We start from the raw sequence: 16,917 nt of genomic DNA, 5'->3' as shown, positions 1-16,917 counted from the left end.
CCATCCCCCGACTCCCAGACTGCCACCCTACTCCCTGGTCACTGGAAGAAGACGGTCTACCAAGACCAAGAACACGCCTCGCGAATCTCAAAACCCCACAGCGTTTCTGAGAGCAGAACAATTCCAACACAGATCTTTAACACCAGCAGCTCTTCAAAACCACTACAGAATCTGCCAGATGGCAGTAATAACCACTAATGTTTGATTTCATGATCTTACTCTCGGAGGAAAATAGATCAACTAACATGCAAAATTGTATTAACTACTCAGTGACTGCTTTTTCCTTGGAACTGCCTACCTTTCTTCTTTATTTTGACAGACAGCAAAATCTATAGGGGCACCTAAAAAAAGCAGAGGGCGAAGGAGTATCACATCTACAACAGTTTTCTTCCCACTCATCTTCAGTCACACAAAACAAGTCCAACACTACCACTTTTGAGCATTTCTAGTGTATGAGAACGCTCTGGTCCCTGTTATATAAAAAGCACGTCCAGGCTTTCCAGTACTCGCCAACTGTCCTCTACTGACGAGGTGTAAGCCTGCTAAGAGCCACACAATTAGAGCTACTAAAGTGGATTGTACTCACGTGAACGTTTTTTTTGTTGGTGGTGTTGCAAGGAGGAAACAAAACTGATTAGAAAACAAAACATTATCTCATGAGTTGGGAAACTACTACAGAATACTGATAACCTGTAATGGTAGGAGCTGGAAATCTGTATGTCTGAGGCAGAAAATGTTTTGCTTCCGCAGAGATTTTTTTTTTTCTTCAGAGTGGACAGGGACTATCCTGCTAAGGGAAGCATGTATTCCTAGCAATAGCAGATCACGAAACACAGCTGGAAAAATGGACTCTCTCTTTTTTCCATTCTGATTGTTTCAGCTAAGCCTTGGCAATCCTGTGAGAGAGACCAGTGCTGACGATCTGCTCTTGGGACTGCACCAGCAGCACGCTAGTTTGCCAACAAATCACTGCTTAGTCCATTATTCTACTGCTCTGTCTATATGGAATCACATGGCTGCACCTGAGTATCTCCTGGTTACATGTTATACGCACGCTTTTCACAGTTGGCTTGCAGCAGATGAAGTGTGTGCCCTCTTGCTAAGGGGATTTGAGCTCGATGTGCTGAGCCAAAATGTTCCTTCGCCTTCAAGGAACTGCAGCATAAACCCCGTCAGGTCTTATTTACAGTGTCTGTGTGCAGACAGCACAGCCACTGTAAATAGTAGTGCCAGGAGAGGCACTGCAGACCAGCCAGTTCACAAGCAGTATTTGTCCTTATTAGAAAAATGTGTGTCACTTCTGGAAAGTTGGTCTGCTTCTAGCTTACCAATGTCTGAAAAGCCCCTTTCACTTGCTCTGTGCTCAGTGCTAGGGCAAACCTTGACACGAGGTTATGCAATGTGACGCCAGCGGGTGAGGCTTGCATCCAGGGCAGCAGCTGATGCTAGCAATACGGCTAAAGTGGATACACGAACAGCTAATGGCAATGCCTAATGAAATCTCATTTATCCATCTACCTTTTTGTTAACAATAAAGCAAAAAGACCAACCGCCATGAAAGCTATGGCTCCTGGTAGGCGAGTACAGCAAGAACACACAAGGATCCAGATTTCAGAGCCTCAGCTGGCCTGGAGACTCTCAGATATTCAGGTGGCTGTTGCTGTTAAGAATATTATCATGTCCCAGTAAGATCAGATCGACAAACTTTCAGATGGAGGCCTGTCAACAACTAACCTCATCAGTTCAAAGATAAGCCCCTGCTTTCCTCATGCAAAAATGGATCTTGCGATCACCTAAAAATAGCACGCAAAGCTTCGTTTAAGGATGAATGCCACTGCTGCCCACAGAAGGGTACTAATTTTCTCTCCAGAGATCAGACGCTGAAATACAATTATAACATTCTGGGAGAACACCACTCCGATGGCAGGCACCACAGCAAGGGACGGTGCTTCCCAGTCTCCCTGAATCAAGGTCTTGTAAAGAGTTTCCCTCCCTCAGAGTATGCCAGCGCTATGACCTAAAACTTCCTTGCAAAGAATGCAAAGAGCAAGCTCGAAGGACATTCTCCTGACTTGTTCTTCCAGACGCCAACACAGCAGCTCGGAAAGTTGATCTGCTCTCAGGCTTTTCAGGAGCAAATGAGTTCAAAAACTTTAGCAAGGGCCACCATGCTGCCACCAAGGAGTCAACTGCAGGAAAACTGCAAACATTTTGATAAAAAAATAGAACTTAGAAAAGCATCCAAAACTGCCTCGTACTTCTTTAAAAGTCACATCAAAGTGTTTTATATTTAGATCATCTACAAACAAAAAAACGCTTCAAGGTAAAAGTACAGAGACACGCAATTTACAAAGTTCAAAATCATTCGGGGAGTTGTTTTTTTCTCCCCTGTAGTCTAAGTGATTTGAAAACATATTCCTACAGCATTTATGAAGCACTGGGAGCCCTAGGCATCCAAGCTTTAAGTGTTTCAGGGCAACACAGTGATACCGAAATTTATAAAGTAAAACAGAACAAACAAAGAAAACCCCAGCAACAACAAAAAAAACACCTAAAACTTGGGCATTATGAGAAGGAGGATATAACTAGCAGAAGTTTCCTCGATTACCGTAAAAGCCTGGTCGTTTGCTTCAGCAGTTATTTCCAGCAACTCCTAAAAGCCCCAAATTAAAAGACAGTACCACTGTGCTTCTCGAGCAAACCAAGCCCACAGTGGAGGTCCCACCCTCACAGCTCACGCTGGTGCACCACGTTGTTACAGGCTGATCTGACTTCGATCGCTACGGTTGCGGGGGAGCGAGCAAGCAGGAGCGCAGAGGTGGACAGGCAAGCTAGCGTGGCGACACACCGCTTTGTCTACACGTCGCATAAAATGACTCCTAAAACAATCCCACACAAATCACTTCCTTCAAAAGAGACAGTATCAGGTTTAAATTCATGCAAATGATTTGCTTCTTCTTAAGTATTAACCAAACTAATACCTGAGTAAACAGTACAATAAGGACAAAAGACCGGTTAAAAGTCACCTCCTGCTCCCTTACCTATCTCAGCTACAGAAGGAGGCACGGACATTTATGACGAACAAGTCTTCTCTTCATAATTGCTCAGAATCCTTGTTAATCAAGGAAAATACTGTGTCTGCACTAGTGAAAACCACTTCGAGAAATCCTGTTTTTTATTCCACTTCAACTCTTTTAAAACACTTCAGCTCAATAAATCACCACCCGAACGCAAGCTCTTTATCCCACGCTTCAGTTTCCAAGTCCTTGCACCATTTTGCATTGAACTTGTAAAATAAATGCCACTTACTATTCATAAAAAGAAATGAATAGTCCATTATCCGTCAGCAGTTTCTTAAAAAAGCCAGCATAAGCACACAACACGCACAAGCCTAGGTTAATAAGCTGGTTTCATTTCTCAGTATTTCCCAGCATCATCAACTGGGAAAGATGACAAAGTGGAAATAGACCTGGAATAGTTTCATGGAAAACCACCAGCGCAAAGCCTACCCCATTTCAGAGCTAAAAGCTCTCCTGAGCTCTAACGTTGTGAGGTTGCCTTTGTCCCCCAATAACGCTTAAATTTTGACTCTGCACTGCTACGGTTCCAGGCAGAGCTTCCTTTCTTGGCAGGAGAAAGCCACCACCTCTCTCACCAATCAAAGCAATGGAGGGGGATGGCTCCTTCGCAGCACGGCAAACGCTCGTCCGGCTCCACAGTCTTGCTACAGGGAGACCGAGGGTGGGAAGCAGAGATAAGGAGCAGCAGGGCGCAGCGGCATCCTTCTTCCCCAGGCCGCATGGCCGTCCCCCCCGGAGCGGGACCAGGACCGGGCTGGCGAGCAGGCCGGGAGCCCCGCAGAGTGCCCGAGCCCGGGCGGGGAGAGGCCGCTCCGCCAGACGCTGCCCCCCAGCAGACCCAGAGGCAGGCCGCGCTGGGCCGGCCTCGCAGCTCCGAGAGAGCCCCGACAGCCCCGAGCAGGCGCTCGGCCCCGCCGAGGGGCCGCGAGGGCCGGCGAACGGCCGCTCCCAACCCCCGAGGAGCGGGGCCTGGCGGACCGGGCCCCGAGGCGGCCTGCAGGCCCTGCCCGAGGCCGGCCGCGGGCGACGGAGGGACGGGGGGCTCGGGGCTGGAGGGGCGGCAAGCAGCCGCCAGCCCGCCCCGTCCCGTCGCCGGAGGCCCCTGCCGCCCCCATCCACCACGGGGCCGTGCCACCGGCCCGCACCCCCCCACCCCAGCCCGTACCTGCGCCCCCCGCGTCAGGCCGCAGCCACTGAGCTGCCCGTGGCGGAGCTGCGCCAGGATGTTGGTGGTGGCCGCCGCGCGGGCTCCTCGCCGGCCGCCATGGCCAGGCTCGGGCCCGGGGTCCCCCGTCGCCGCCGCCATGGCCGCCGCTCCGCGCGGACGGAGACAAACAGGAAGCGCCCCCTCCCCCCGCCGCTTTGTACGGAGCGGCGCGAGGGACGCTCCGCAGCGCCCCCGCCCGGGCCCTGCGCGCGCTGCGCCGCCGCCGGCCCGCGGGGGCCGCTGGGAAATGTAGTCCGGCTCCGGGGGGTGGCGCATGCGCAGATCCGCCGCCGGGTGCGGGGCGCGCGGGGAAGGAGCGGGACCGCCGCCATGGCAGGGCCGTCCCCAGGGTGCGTGAGGAGCCGCTGCGGGACCGCCGCCAGCCCTCCCGCCGCCCTGGACAGCGGCCCTTCGCACCGAAGCAGAGCAGGGGCAACGCTTCAAGGGTTAAGAAGCCAAACAAGGCGAAGGAGACACCGCACGCTGGGAAGACAGAGGCGTGGGGCGAGCTCTTGCCTGAGGGACGGGGCCGAGAGGTCACACCGGGCCCGAGGACACAACGCTCGCCCGTGCCCGCCCTCCTCCTGCCTCCCTGAGGCTCTGCACTGCTGTCGCCTGTTTAGGGGAGCAGCCCAGCTCCGCTCCTCGGTGAGGAACGCAGCGTACAACATGGGTGCCCAAACTCACGAGCGATTCCACTGCGGAGCTTGGTTTATGTTCCATTTTAACGTCCCTTCGTGGCACAAGGAACAACAGAAAGCAATAAAGACACCAGGGATTAACACGATTAACCAGTGCTGTGACAGCATCCGGGCGAGGTATTTCCAAATTTTACAGCATCGTGTCTTACATCACTTCTCACCACCGTCAGTAATGCGTGGGCCTGGTGACGACCACAGTTCTATTTGTAAAAAGCAAGATCTGCTGATGGAGGACGTGCCTTTTGGACGAACTGCTGTCCACAGAAAGCCGCTAAGCACTGAAGAAACGCAGACATGGCAATCTTTCCACTTGCACACTCACGCTGCCTCAGATACAAAAGGCTGCTGCTCTCAGGCCCCTGCCTAGCACTTTCCCTGCCCCCCCCCCCGCTTTTCCATAAGTTTTTTGCCATTTGCCAGCAATTCGTGCGAAGGTCTGACTCATCTTCCTCTGTCTTGTGCTTTGTTAGCTCCATTAAAATAGTCTTTCATAAGATGTTTGTCTGACCTTTCATCAATCCACAGCCTCTCCAAATCCAAACATTTACTTTTGAAATACCTCAGAAAATCTGGCCTCAATTTTTGGGCTTTGCAGGCTGCTCAGAGTGGAGAAAAAAAAAACCCAAACCCAAACAGTTACAAGGACGGCATCAACAGCAAATGCTAAATTTGTTTTCACAACTTGACAAAAATCCAGTTTCCTTCCAGCGAGTATGTGCTGTGGGTGGGACCTTGTGAATGCCGACCTGCCTTGTTCTGGAGCCATCCAAAATTGCCACAACCCATCTGTCACACACATCTCGTTCTGGATTCCTGACAAAACTCCTCTGCGTTGTGTTAACGTGACCAAGCGCTCCCCATATTGCTTGGTTGGAGCTCTCCCTCCAGCTGGAACATGCCAAAATAGACCTGCCATCTCTTCCCACCCATGTCCTTCATTGTCAGGCCCCTCGGAGAAGAGGCAGCAGGAGACCACAAGTTTTAGCTTTATTATTCCTTTCCCCCAGCTGACTTGTGATACTAATTTTGTCTCCACCAAGTTCTCACCAACAGCAGAACGTCTTACATTACATGTACGGGGAACAGAATCTGATCTCTAGTGGGCCAGCCAGCCACCACCGATTTCATCCGCCATCCCTTCGAGAGAGATTCCCAAACGTCTGTCCTTCCTTCATCGCACTGCCCATCAACTAGCACCGCTGGTGTCACTACGGCCCAAGCACGCACTCTGCCCTCCAGCAGTTAGGCCAAATCATGTAGTTTTCCATTGAAAGCAAAGGCTTACTAAGGATCCTTAGAAACCATAGCACAGTTCTTGTTAAAATAACATCTTAGTAAGATGCTAGTCGCTCTCAAATATTGGAACAAACCAAAATTAAGGCGCTCTCGTGTTATTCTGACTCATCTATCCCATAGCACTAATCAAGATCCATCTAATTACTCACAGTAGAACAGTAGCTGCGGACACATGAGTTCTTTCAGCTCCAACTGTGCTGAGGAAAGATCTTAGATCTTGCCTCCTAAGGCTACTACCCCTCGGTTCTGCTACTGGAGCCTCTTAGGTGAGGGCACCAAAACACCAGAGTTAGCAGAGATCTACGGTGTTGGCAATCTGCAGTCTACCCCACAGGGCCTTCATTTTCCTCTACTTCATGGGTGGGGCAATGCTGAGAGAGAATCAGGGCCAAGCACTGAGTGAAACCACCAGAGAAGGCATGCGTTTTGTCTGATCTACAGATGAACAGCAAGCAGCTGGAAAAGACAACCTTATGGTTACAACAAGGAGCCACTAGCAACAGCTCTATCTTTACCTCAATTTTAGGGCGCTCCACTCAGTACCTCCCCTGCAACAGTTGCATCTACGCTATATTTCTAGAACAGCAGCTGTCCCACCTGCTAAAAGAACTACAGAACTAGAAGGGCCTGTACAGGTTACCAGCTTACCAATCCTTCCAATGTATCTGTCTGTCCAAAGCTCCAAATGTCTCTTACTGGAGGTTACTCACAACTGCAACAGGATTTCCATCCTGAAGGCTGAGAGTGCAGATTTTATGTAACTTTATAGAACTAGTACAGATCAAACCAATAGTTTCTCAAAGCAACTCCCCACCAGCAACGACTGGCCATTGACCCAGGTGTATTTAAGTGGATTTATTTACCCTGTATCTCCAACCCACTTGAATGACTATAGCTTGTTCGTGCTTGCTCCAGGCTCCTCACTTTCCAGCAGGCTTGAAGAAAGCCCACCAGTTTTCTGACCCCTTTCTTTACTTTTTAATTTAGAAAGAAACACTACAGATTTCTCTATTCTGATCATTGCATACACCTGTTGAAAACACATTAGTAACACATCTAAAGGTTTGGATTTCTCAGGACAGCCGAAACCTCTCCCATCCTACCCTCACGCACACTACACAAACCGCTCAGCTAGTCCAGCCCCAGGCCAGCTTCACTGACGGAGGTGGCTGATGCAGAGTTATGCAAGTGAGGCCCCAAAGGGAAGTTTAAAAGAGGAAGGAAACAGGGAAGTTTCGTAGGAAAAGCATGTTGGATTCTGCAAAAAGAAAGTAAGCTCACAATGAAATAAACACAGTACCTCTAGCCTGCAGACTTTTCTTTCTGATCCTATTTGCTATTCAGGCAACCAATTGGTTTGAGATCAGCAACTTCACAGCACTAACAGCAGATACTTGCATTGCATTTTATGAACCAGCAGTAGCAGAATTTAATGGGAAGCTGTTTCACTTCATAATACAATTCACATTGTGAGGTATGACTTCTTCCATTATGAAACTATAAAAATATATTCCCAGAGTCTGAACCAATAATTTAAACTGATAAAGAAAATAGCATTAGGGGTTATCGAGGAAGACCTGTCCCAGTACTGCAAGTTTAGAGTTAAAGGATTGACTGGGGCAACTCAAGAGGGAGTGCGAGTTCTTCTTCGAGCTTCTCTTCTCTCCACCTTTCTCTGAAGGGGCATCTTCAGGGTCTTTTGCACTTTCCCCTTCACCATGGTTGGAAGCTCTTTTGAAAGTGAATTTCTTTTTTTTCTTCAACGAGTAAAATTCCCGCATCAAGTCTTCAACCTCCCACTGCTCTTCCTTCCGCTTCCTACAGCAGTGCAGTGCAGCAGGGTCTATAGGATGAGCTTCAGTGTTGAAGACGTATCCCCCAGCATTCAAGACACACTCCCCGAATGGCGTAATCACCACATCAAAGGCTGATCCATCATTGTGAATGAAGTTGTCTGGGTCAAACAGCAGGTACAAGTATTTTACTGTTTCAGCCAAAAAGAAGGATTCCATGCGATTATCCAGTCTGTGGTCTCTCAAGTCTTTGATCTACAAGATAAGAAATACAGTGGGTTACAGTCATATCAAATTCAGTAAGTTATAAACTTAGGGGGAAAAGTAAAACCAGCTTGCAATTCATTTCAGTTAAACAGCACAGTATGGCACTAATTCACCCTGCACTTTAAACAGTTGTATGCAAATACATCAACAAGGTTTCAGATGTTTTGAATTAGCATAGTCTAGTAATAAGGAACAGGAAACTAACAATCAGGAGAAATGCACCTCCTACTTGGGTGAGGAGAACGGTGAGTAAGCGTCTCGCCAGTTCCCCCACTAAAAAAAAAAAAATAAAATCATAAGACTTTTACCTACTTTCCAAATCACAACACCTAATCCCCAATAAGGATTTTTTTTGTGAAACAGAGCTTGACAGCATGTTTGAAATATTCCATTAAATAATTTTAGAGCAATCACTCACTGCAGTTCTCTTGTGTTTGATCAGATTTTCAAGGCATAGTGGAAAAGCAGACTCACACAACTGGCAGGCAGAGAGCCCGAGTATAAGCGTCCTGCTGAGCTGGAACACCCAGCAGCTACCAAGATACAGAAGACAGGAGAAGCGTCTGATGCTTTCCTATGTTTTGGGCTCTGGTGCAACAGCCAGTGACAGAATTTGTCCCACTGTTCAGGCTGTGAGGGAAGTTACTACCAGAAACACGACCAGCCATTACGAGATCAGCTTCACAGAGAAAGACCAGGGGTTTGGTTGAAAAAAGTCATGTTCCAACCAAAGAGCTGACTCAATGGCAAAACATCATTTGTGTGAACACTTTCTAAAACCATAGCCATTTAGCTGACTGAGCAGTTGATTTAGCACTTACAGTTGCAAATCCACAGTCCACCTTGCTGATCTTCTCTATTGACTCCACCGCGTCTCTTCCCAGTTCTAAGAGTGTGGGATCTCTTGTGGCACGGTACAGATACATCGCACTCTCAATCAGCTCTGCAAAAAAAAAAACCCAAACAAATATTTGCAAGCATAAAGATTACCAAACCATGTGCACAGGGAAGACAAGATATTCCTTGAACTAACTTAACAATACTACTGTAAGATGATCAGGTAAACAGCCTAACTTGCACTTGCTCTGGCTCAAAGCACAGATACTTGCTTTTACCAAGGATGTGCTACAAAGAAACACACTCTAACCAGACTGCATCCACTCAGGTAAAAGTGAATAATGCTCCCCTCCCACATTCAGACAGTGGGAGAGGAGCAAGAGAGAAAAGGATCAAAATTCAGTTGTCAAAGGAAGAAAAGAAAGATGCTTCTAGAAACGATTACAAACAAGAAATTCAACCCCCAAAATACAACTTTTAAACAATACTGTAAGCCTCTGAAACAGGGGTATCTAAAACACCATAAAAACCAGACATTATGGAAATATTCTATACGGGCAACATATGCACTATGCTGCGTTTACTTACTGAACAGGTCTTTCTGGATGCTGTAATACATTTGAAAATTAAGGCTGATGCATATTGTTGGTGTAAGTGCCCACTATGGATGTCACCTGAACACTCAGACCAAAAGGAAATCAATTATTCTCATTTACAAAGTGTTACTGACCTAATAATCAGGTGTGATTTTTTTTTTTTTGTCAGAGTTGGATAAAAACAGAAAAAACACAGCTCATTTCACTGCAGTATCACAGCCAACATACAATCCCTCTGACATGTTGAGCTCTACTAGTGCAACTGGAATTAGTTTTATTTCAGGAACTCAGCAGAACTAGTCTATTCATACTCACTTTCACTTCCTAAATTTTAAGGACACAAGCAGTCACATTGACATTTGGCATCACTTTAAAACATCCCATGTAAGACAATCTAACACATAAACATGTCAAACCCTACACTGCGAAGCTCATTCATCAACAGGCCCTCTTTATACAGTAACACTACGGCTTGCTCCCTTTAAAAGGTAGCCCTGCCTTTGTGAACAGCAGAAAGCAAAACACGTAGCTCTGACTATGGAAATCACAGGTAAAACGCATGCAGGAACTGAGTCAAAGCAAAACTGGGGAGGAACTTTTGGAGGACAGGTGTTGCTAACACTTGATCTTGCCACCAGAGCAAATGCAGGAGTCCATGCTCCTTTTTATTTCTGCTTACCAGGCCTGAGTGGATATCCTTCCCTCTTGTCCACCGTATAGCCCTGGGGAATGTTGTAGAACTCAGGCAGCCCACCAAACTGCTTCCAGACAGTGTAATAGTTGAGGAAGGTTCGCATGGCATTATCTACATCCCCAATTAGGCTCTGAGAGAGAGGAACCCATTAGCAAAGCAACATCTGGGTGCAGAAGAAAGAGCACAGGAACTGATGCAGTAACACTCTATTGTCAAACCAAGAGATGGTGACAGAAATGGGTTGTTCAGCAGGTCTGAACGGTGTGCGTAATATTTAGCCAGGATGCCTTAAGCACAGGTAGGTCTAAGGAGATAGGTGCTGCTTTTCTGTTGGACTACATTCCACACACCTAAATAATAGGAAGTCTCCTTGAATTTTAGTTAATGGAAGGCTCAGTTTCTTCAGTCAACATTTCTTTTAGTCATTCACAGCATACAGTCTATTTTAGTGGGGATAAAGTTCCAGACCAAATGTAAGTACTGATGAGAAGGCAAATCTCTCAATGGGAAAGTCTTCACACAAATAAAGAATTTAGAAGGTGGTGAAAAAAAGAGGTGTGATTTTCTTTTGCCTTATGTTCCCATCTGGATTATGAGACCACTGTCAGTGGAGTTTGCCACAGCAAAACTGCCCTCCCATCATGCTTAATGGGAGACTTTTTTCATAGACCATACATAAAGTCATCACTCGCTCTTCTACAGGTTCAGACTACTCTAGATTTCACCAAAAATCAAAACAAACTTTTAAACCAGCACAGATGAGGGTTATATCTGTAACTTCATTATTGAAGACCGACCCAAGACCAATGAACAAAATCACCATATGTTACTGGTATGGCAGCTCTCACCTGTAGGCCAGGCCAGTAAGCCTCCAGGGACTGAAAAACAGGCATGGACACTGTTCCTTTGTACATCTGAACCCAGAGGTACCAGTCATCAAACTTTGTGTAATTTTTGATTGCTTTGTTATATTCTACAAAGAAACACAGATGGGTAGGTAATCAAACAAAAAAAATCTTTTTTTAAGAATGAGAGAAGCCCCTTTTTCACTTGAGCCATGTCAAATGACTGACTTCTCAGGACGCTCACTTTGGCAACTCCTTGTTATCACAGACTGCTCAGAAGGATTACAGCAAAGGCTTCAGGAAGTCTTGAGTGTACCCTCTTAGATTCTTCATCTTCTTCCACAGTCCAATGGGCAAAGTTTTTACAGGTGCGGTCAGGGAGGCAGTCCTGGGACCCTTCACACAGAAAACAAACTGCTCACCTAGGAACATGGACATCAGCTCCTCGTCCTGCAGGAGTATGGCTCCTTTAACAAGGTATTCAAAGTAGGAGTCCACTCCGGCCCCAATGCCAGCATCTTGGGCCACCCACTTCGCAGTTATCACATCAATGTGGTTACCAACCTGGAAGAAGTGAGGGAGGAGGAAAGAGAGAGTTAAAGTGGAAATAAAGCTTATCTACTAAACAATAATTAAAAAAAAATCCTACAGCATAACAACAGAAGAAACCCTTGACCTTTTTTCAGACCGTCCATTTCACAGATTCACAATATCCATACAAACCAGCATTTCACACAAGACACATTTATCAGCATCAGAGAATTACAAACTATAAAGACTATCACTTTGGATGCCATTATACTACTGTAAAAACCCCAAATTTCAACATGATGTGTCTGGTCCTAATTCACATCCTAAAAAATAGTAGAGGAGGATGAAAAGGTACAGATACAGAGATGAAGGTCAAGGATATCCAAGGCATGAGAGCTGCCATGCTAATATTTAAATAGATCCTTCAAACCTGGGACTCTTCAGCTTAGACAGGGACCAAGCTGATGGAGAATAAAATACACAATCGTGACTTGCTTAGCAAAGATAAAAAAACCCAGCTATTCAGTTTCTTTCCTGAACAAGAATTAGGGGTATAAACCAAAAATAAACAGATCCCAAAGAAAACAAAAGAAAACAGTTCTTCATACAGCACATGAATAAATCTGTTGATTTCACATATGCAACACTAGGAGTTCACATAGGTTCAAAATGCAACTATAGAAATTAACTGAAGAAACACTGACCAGGGGATAGCAAACACAGAGACAACACTTCTAGCTCTGGATATTCCTAAAGCACCAGAGCTGGAGAGGCTGGTAATATCTTGTTGCACCTGCCATGCTCTTAATTCTCTTCCACATTCTGATTCTCTTCCGTAGGCACACAAGGCATTAGACAGACCTTTTATTTACTCTGTTACAGCTACTGTTACAAAAACTGCAGTGCCCAGTAGAAGGCATTTGTCTCCCAACCACGTCTGTTATGGAACAGAGCAATGGCATAACGTTGGGCGGCACCACTAAAGCAGAGATGTGGATGCTGCAGGTGTTCAGGAGCAATGTCAAACACACGACTTCAGCCCAGTTACGAGCACTGTGGTTATTTATCGAGTTCTAACTCCTTTCTGTTGATGCTTTTTTACACTTAGAATTGCATCCACAAGGCTATACAAAAACCAGGCCGGCAAATTCAAAGTTCATTTCTCACTCACCAACCCAATATCCGAGCGATTTTTCCACAGTGCCTTCAAAGCCTTCCTGGCAACATCCTCGAACACTGGGTCACCAGTAAGGTGGCTTAAAGTGGCAAATTCCACTATAAATGTGCCAATTCCAGCAGTACAGGTAACCGGGGTCTCCCCAGGGTTCACTCCGTGCAGCAAGTTCACTGTTCCATATGGCATCCCAGTTGGGGTCTGAAAAGCTGAAACAATGTTTTTGGTTCAGGGGAGAGTGCTGTTACCCCTGACAGACTGTCAAGCAGATGCGTGCCTCACGTTCCACTCCACACAGGCAAGAAACGGAACTAGAGCAATGGCTGTAACCGGAAAGAACGAAGTGAGAAGTAGAGTGTGACCCTGGGAGGGACAGAGAGGGTACCCCAAGCTACACACAGTCCTGGGACGGCACTGCAGATCTCTTCCACCTTGCCCACAGTAGCACACTGCATCCCTGGTTTTTTTACAGCACAAGCAGTGTAGTCAAAGCAGAACTACACACACTGGTCACTAAAGTGCAAACGCTGAGCTCGTGATTACTCAGCGGCAGCCCAGGGCACACACCACACACAGAAACTGTGTCGCACTGTTAGGGCACACATCCCAGCAGCAGCCCACAACGGGGCAGATAAGGCTGCTCTGTTCTTGTCTTCACAAGCTGCTGTTTCACAGCCTTTGTTTATATCGAATATATTTCCCTTCAACAAGGAACAAACTGATGCATTAAGCACATACAACACTTGGCATGCATATATGCAGCTAGTATCATGCACCTCACAATGTTTTCCCTGCAAGCTACACCTGCGCTGAGCTCAGGGAACGCAGGACTGTTTTACGGATTTCCACGTCAAGCAGCGCCCTCTCCACCAAACACAGCAGTCACCTCCTGACCGGCAGCGCAGCGACGCAAACCAGACAAGCTCTCACCTGGCAGCAGTTTGCGAGCAGCTTCCTCCGCCATCCTCAGGAGAGGTCCAGCGCACGGCCAGCCCGCTTCTACCTCAACGCCAGCCTTCTTCGACAGCAAGTGAGCGGAGAGGAGACCACCCACCACTGGAAGGTGCACAGTAAGAATCCCATTAAAGAATGCAGGGGGAGTAATGAAAACTGAACCCAGTTCTATTTATTTGTATTTACCACGATGCAGAGGCAGTGTTTTTGGAGAAGAAAAGTGAGATGGCTCATCTCTAACAGCCTAATTCAGTATGCCACAAAAGCAGAGGGGCGTGTTTCTTCCTGCCTGTTAGCAATGGGTAGCAGATACACATCTTCCACTATTTTAGAAGCATTGGATCCTACTTGCCCTACTCTACCTGCACTGCTCTGCAGACAGAGAGCTAACATTATAATAAACACAAACATCTGTGAGAGGAACTCTGCTTCATTCTTCCAGACAGCTTAATACCATGTCTGTGTAAAGTAACACAGTGTACCTTCTTAAATTCCTTGAAAAAAAAGGTCTAGGTGAGAGTCAAGAATTTCAGTGTGACTGGAAGAGACAGGGAGTCATGAGCCCTTTTCACAGGCTTGTCTACTGTCACATAACAAGCACAAACACGGAAAAATTACACTGCTACAAAAATTGTCTCAGCAGCATTAGACAGGAGAAACAAAAAAGCATAACTAACAGATTTGTTCCCTGCCAGTGCTTCTTAGTTGGATGGCACTGAAACAGTTCGGCGTTCACCCGGGTAGAAGACTTCAAAGGCCTTTGTGATTTTCAAGAAAAAAGACAAGTTTCACTTTACAATGCTTAGAAATTAATAATATCTGTTAAAAAACACTATGTAAAAATAGATAGCATAGAACTTGTACTATTTCAGTAGAAAAGATATTTATTCCAAAGTTTAAAACCTGGCACCAGAATATTGAAACTGCCACATCTACTTCTGTTCACACTGAGGCAGGAAGCAAAAAGGTGATGTGCAAAGACAAAAAGGAAGCGACATTTGTTTGGGATTTTTCTGGTTGCACTGCATTACAAATTCACTCTGACTGCTACTTCCCATTACCTCTGTGTACAGTTCAGTCACTCATACAGGAAAGAAATCCAGCATAAACACCACGGAAGAAACCCACCTCACCTCGAATGTTAGTTTCGAAGACAGACGCATTGACATCAATATCAAAATCCACCCCTTCCTGCAGCACACTGACGACTCGCTGAAACTCGGAAACGTTTCCCAGGATCTGCAGGGGGAGCAGGACAACAGAAAACAAGGCTTAGAGGTCACGGGAAATCAAAGGCGCAACGTCAGGGGCTAATTCTAGTTTTGTTTTACTATTTCGTGAAATCATTAATTACGAATAGCGCTAAAAAAGCGACTGAGAGTTTCAACTCCTTTCAAAACACTTTCTTCACGCGCTTTCGGCCTTTATTGCAGAGTCAGGAGGTGTCAGGGGCCCGGGGCTCTGCCCACCTGCCTCCCAGGGCTGCAGCCAAGAGAAACGCAGAAGCTCCCCGGTCAATTAACAACTGGCTTTGCGCCACTACCGCGTTCAGAGCGGGTGTGCAGCAGGAGGCTGGCAGCGGGCCGCAGGCCGGGCAGCTCGTACTCACTAGCAGGGTGTCCAGGGCGTCGATCAGCGTGAGGGAGAAGCTGTGCGGGGAGAGAAGCGAGCTGAGGCCCGGCGGCGGGGCGAGCCGAGCCGGGCCCGGCCCCGCGGCGAGGCCCGGTCCCCGGGGGCCGGCCCTACCTGCCCCAGGTGTCCTGCCCGTCGCACGTCAGGGGCCGCAGCTCGTCGTAGGGGAAGGCGCTCTCCAGATAGTGCTCGTAGGCGTGGTAGAACATGGCGCGCACCCGCTCCCTGAGGCACAAGCACAGCCCGCTCAGCCCCTGCCCGGCCCCGGCCCGGCCCCGCCGCCCGGCCCCGCGCTCACCGGTACGCAGCCACGTCCAGCCCCGGGGCGGCCGCGCCGGAGCCCGCCGGGAGCCGCAGGGCCCAGAGGCACAGGAGGGAGCCGAGCCACCGCAGCACCGCCATGGCCACCGCCACCGCCTCAGCGGCGCCCCGCCCACCAGCCAGCCAGGCAGCCAATGGGAGCGGCCGCGGCGGCGGCGCGTGCGCACGCCGCCGGAAGGGCTTTAGGCCGCGCGGCTGCTTCCGGGTCGCTGGGCATTGTGGGAGGCGGCGGGGACGGGGGACCGTTAGCGCGGTGATTAATTAATTATCGCGGTAATTAGCGCCAGGACCGGGAGTGACTGCGGGTACCTCCGTGAGGGAGGGGCAGGTTCCTGCGTGCCTTAACCGGAGGCCGTAACTCCCCGTGGCAGGGCAGCAGTGAGCCTGCGGGGCGGGCCGGGGCCCTGAGGGAGCCGGCGGCCCTGGGGGTGCAGCCCTCAGGCGTGAGAACAAACGTAGCGGGCGCTGCGGCGGCTCTGCCGCAATGGCGGGTTCCCGCGGTGGTGCCGGCTGCCCGGGAAGGCCCTTGTCCCGGGTGGGAAGGGGAGATGGTTCCTGGCACTGCTTCCCTGCCATTCCTGTCCGGGAGAGAGGGGGGAAACGGCCCGGAGCGTTGGTGAAGCAACTGGGAGGATCGCTGTGAGCTTGCCGCCCGGCAAACCTCGCGCTCCTGCTCCCTCTGCTTCAGACCCAGCTTTCCGTGAGTTCTGTGTGACGCATCAGGACCTGCTGCAGAGAGGCCGGCGTCCAAGCCCGTGTGTGGAGCCGTGTGGTGGTGTCACCCCCGCGCGCTGGAAGCGGCCTTCCCACCCTGGCCTGCTGCCGGGCGTTGGAGCGGGACCGGAGCGCCCTGCGAGAGGAAGGAGTTCCCTGCGGTTGTCAGTGCTGTGGCTCAAGTTGAGGAAGATACAATATATTTTAGGCTGGATATAAGGAAGAAATTCTTTACAATGAGGGTGGTGAAACACTGGAACGGGTTGCCCAGAGAG

At 48.5% G+C, this 16,917-nt stretch overlaps 2 protein-coding genes across 2 annotated transcripts in view; both read right to left on the bottom strand.

The window, feature by feature from the left end:
- TRPC4AP (transient receptor potential cation channel subfamily C member 4 associated protein) overlaps positions 1 to 4,426 on the bottom strand; it is a 38,138-nt gene extending 33,712 nt beyond the window's left edge. Inside the window, exon 1 of the mRNA XM_075439040.1 lies at positions 4,246 to 4,426. Coding sequence (XP_075295155.1) covers positions 4,246 to 4,386 — 141 coding nt within the window. The 5' untranslated portion in view covers positions 4,387 to 4,426. The remainder of the gene's footprint in view (positions 1 to 4,245) is intronic.
- Positions 4,427 to 6,003: 1,577 nt separating this feature from the next.
- Positions 6,004 to 16,025, bottom strand: EDEM2 (ER degradation enhancing alpha-mannosidase like protein 2). The gene is made up of 11 exons (XM_075438779.1): positions 15,906 to 16,025; positions 15,722 to 15,832; positions 15,585 to 15,624; positions 15,109 to 15,214; positions 13,952 to 14,077; positions 13,019 to 13,230; positions 11,739 to 11,880; positions 11,320 to 11,444; positions 10,457 to 10,601; positions 9,166 to 9,287; positions 6,004 to 8,332 (listed from the first exon to the last, which is right to left on the bottom strand). The coding sequence occupies exons 1-11, from the start codon at positions 16,007 to 16,009 to the stop codon at positions 7,841 to 7,843; spliced, it is 1,725 nt and encodes a 574-aa protein (XP_075294894.1). The 5' UTR covers positions 16,010 to 16,025; the 3' UTR covers positions 6,004 to 7,840.
- Between the last annotated feature and the right edge of the window lie 892 nt (positions 16,026 to 16,917).

The sequence above is a fragment of the Opisthocomus hoazin genome, chromosome 18 (assembly GCF_030867145.1).
Source record: "Opisthocomus hoazin isolate bOpiHoa1 chromosome 18, bOpiHoa1.hap1, whole genome shotgun sequence".
NCBI classification, from domain to species: Eukaryota; Metazoa; Chordata; class Aves; order Opisthocomiformes; family Opisthocomidae; genus Opisthocomus; species Opisthocomus hoazin.
The sequence above is the reverse complement of the archived record's forward strand: the minus strand, read 5'-3'. Positions and strand labels throughout refer to the sequence as shown.

Coding starts and splice junctions, on each gene's coding strand:
- EDEM2 (XM_075438779.1), bottom strand. CDS start 16,009: ATGGCGGTGCTGCGGTGGCTCGGCTCCCTCCTGTGCCTCTGGGCCCTG. Junction 15,833..15,905: donor CTGGACGTGGCTGCGTACCG/GTGAGCGCGGGG, acceptor CTTGTGCCTCAG/GGAGCGGGTGCGCGCCATGT. Junction 11,445..11,738: donor GCTGATGTCCATGTTCCTAG/GTGAGCAGTTTG, acceptor GTTTCTTTGTAG/AATATAACAAAGCAATCAAA.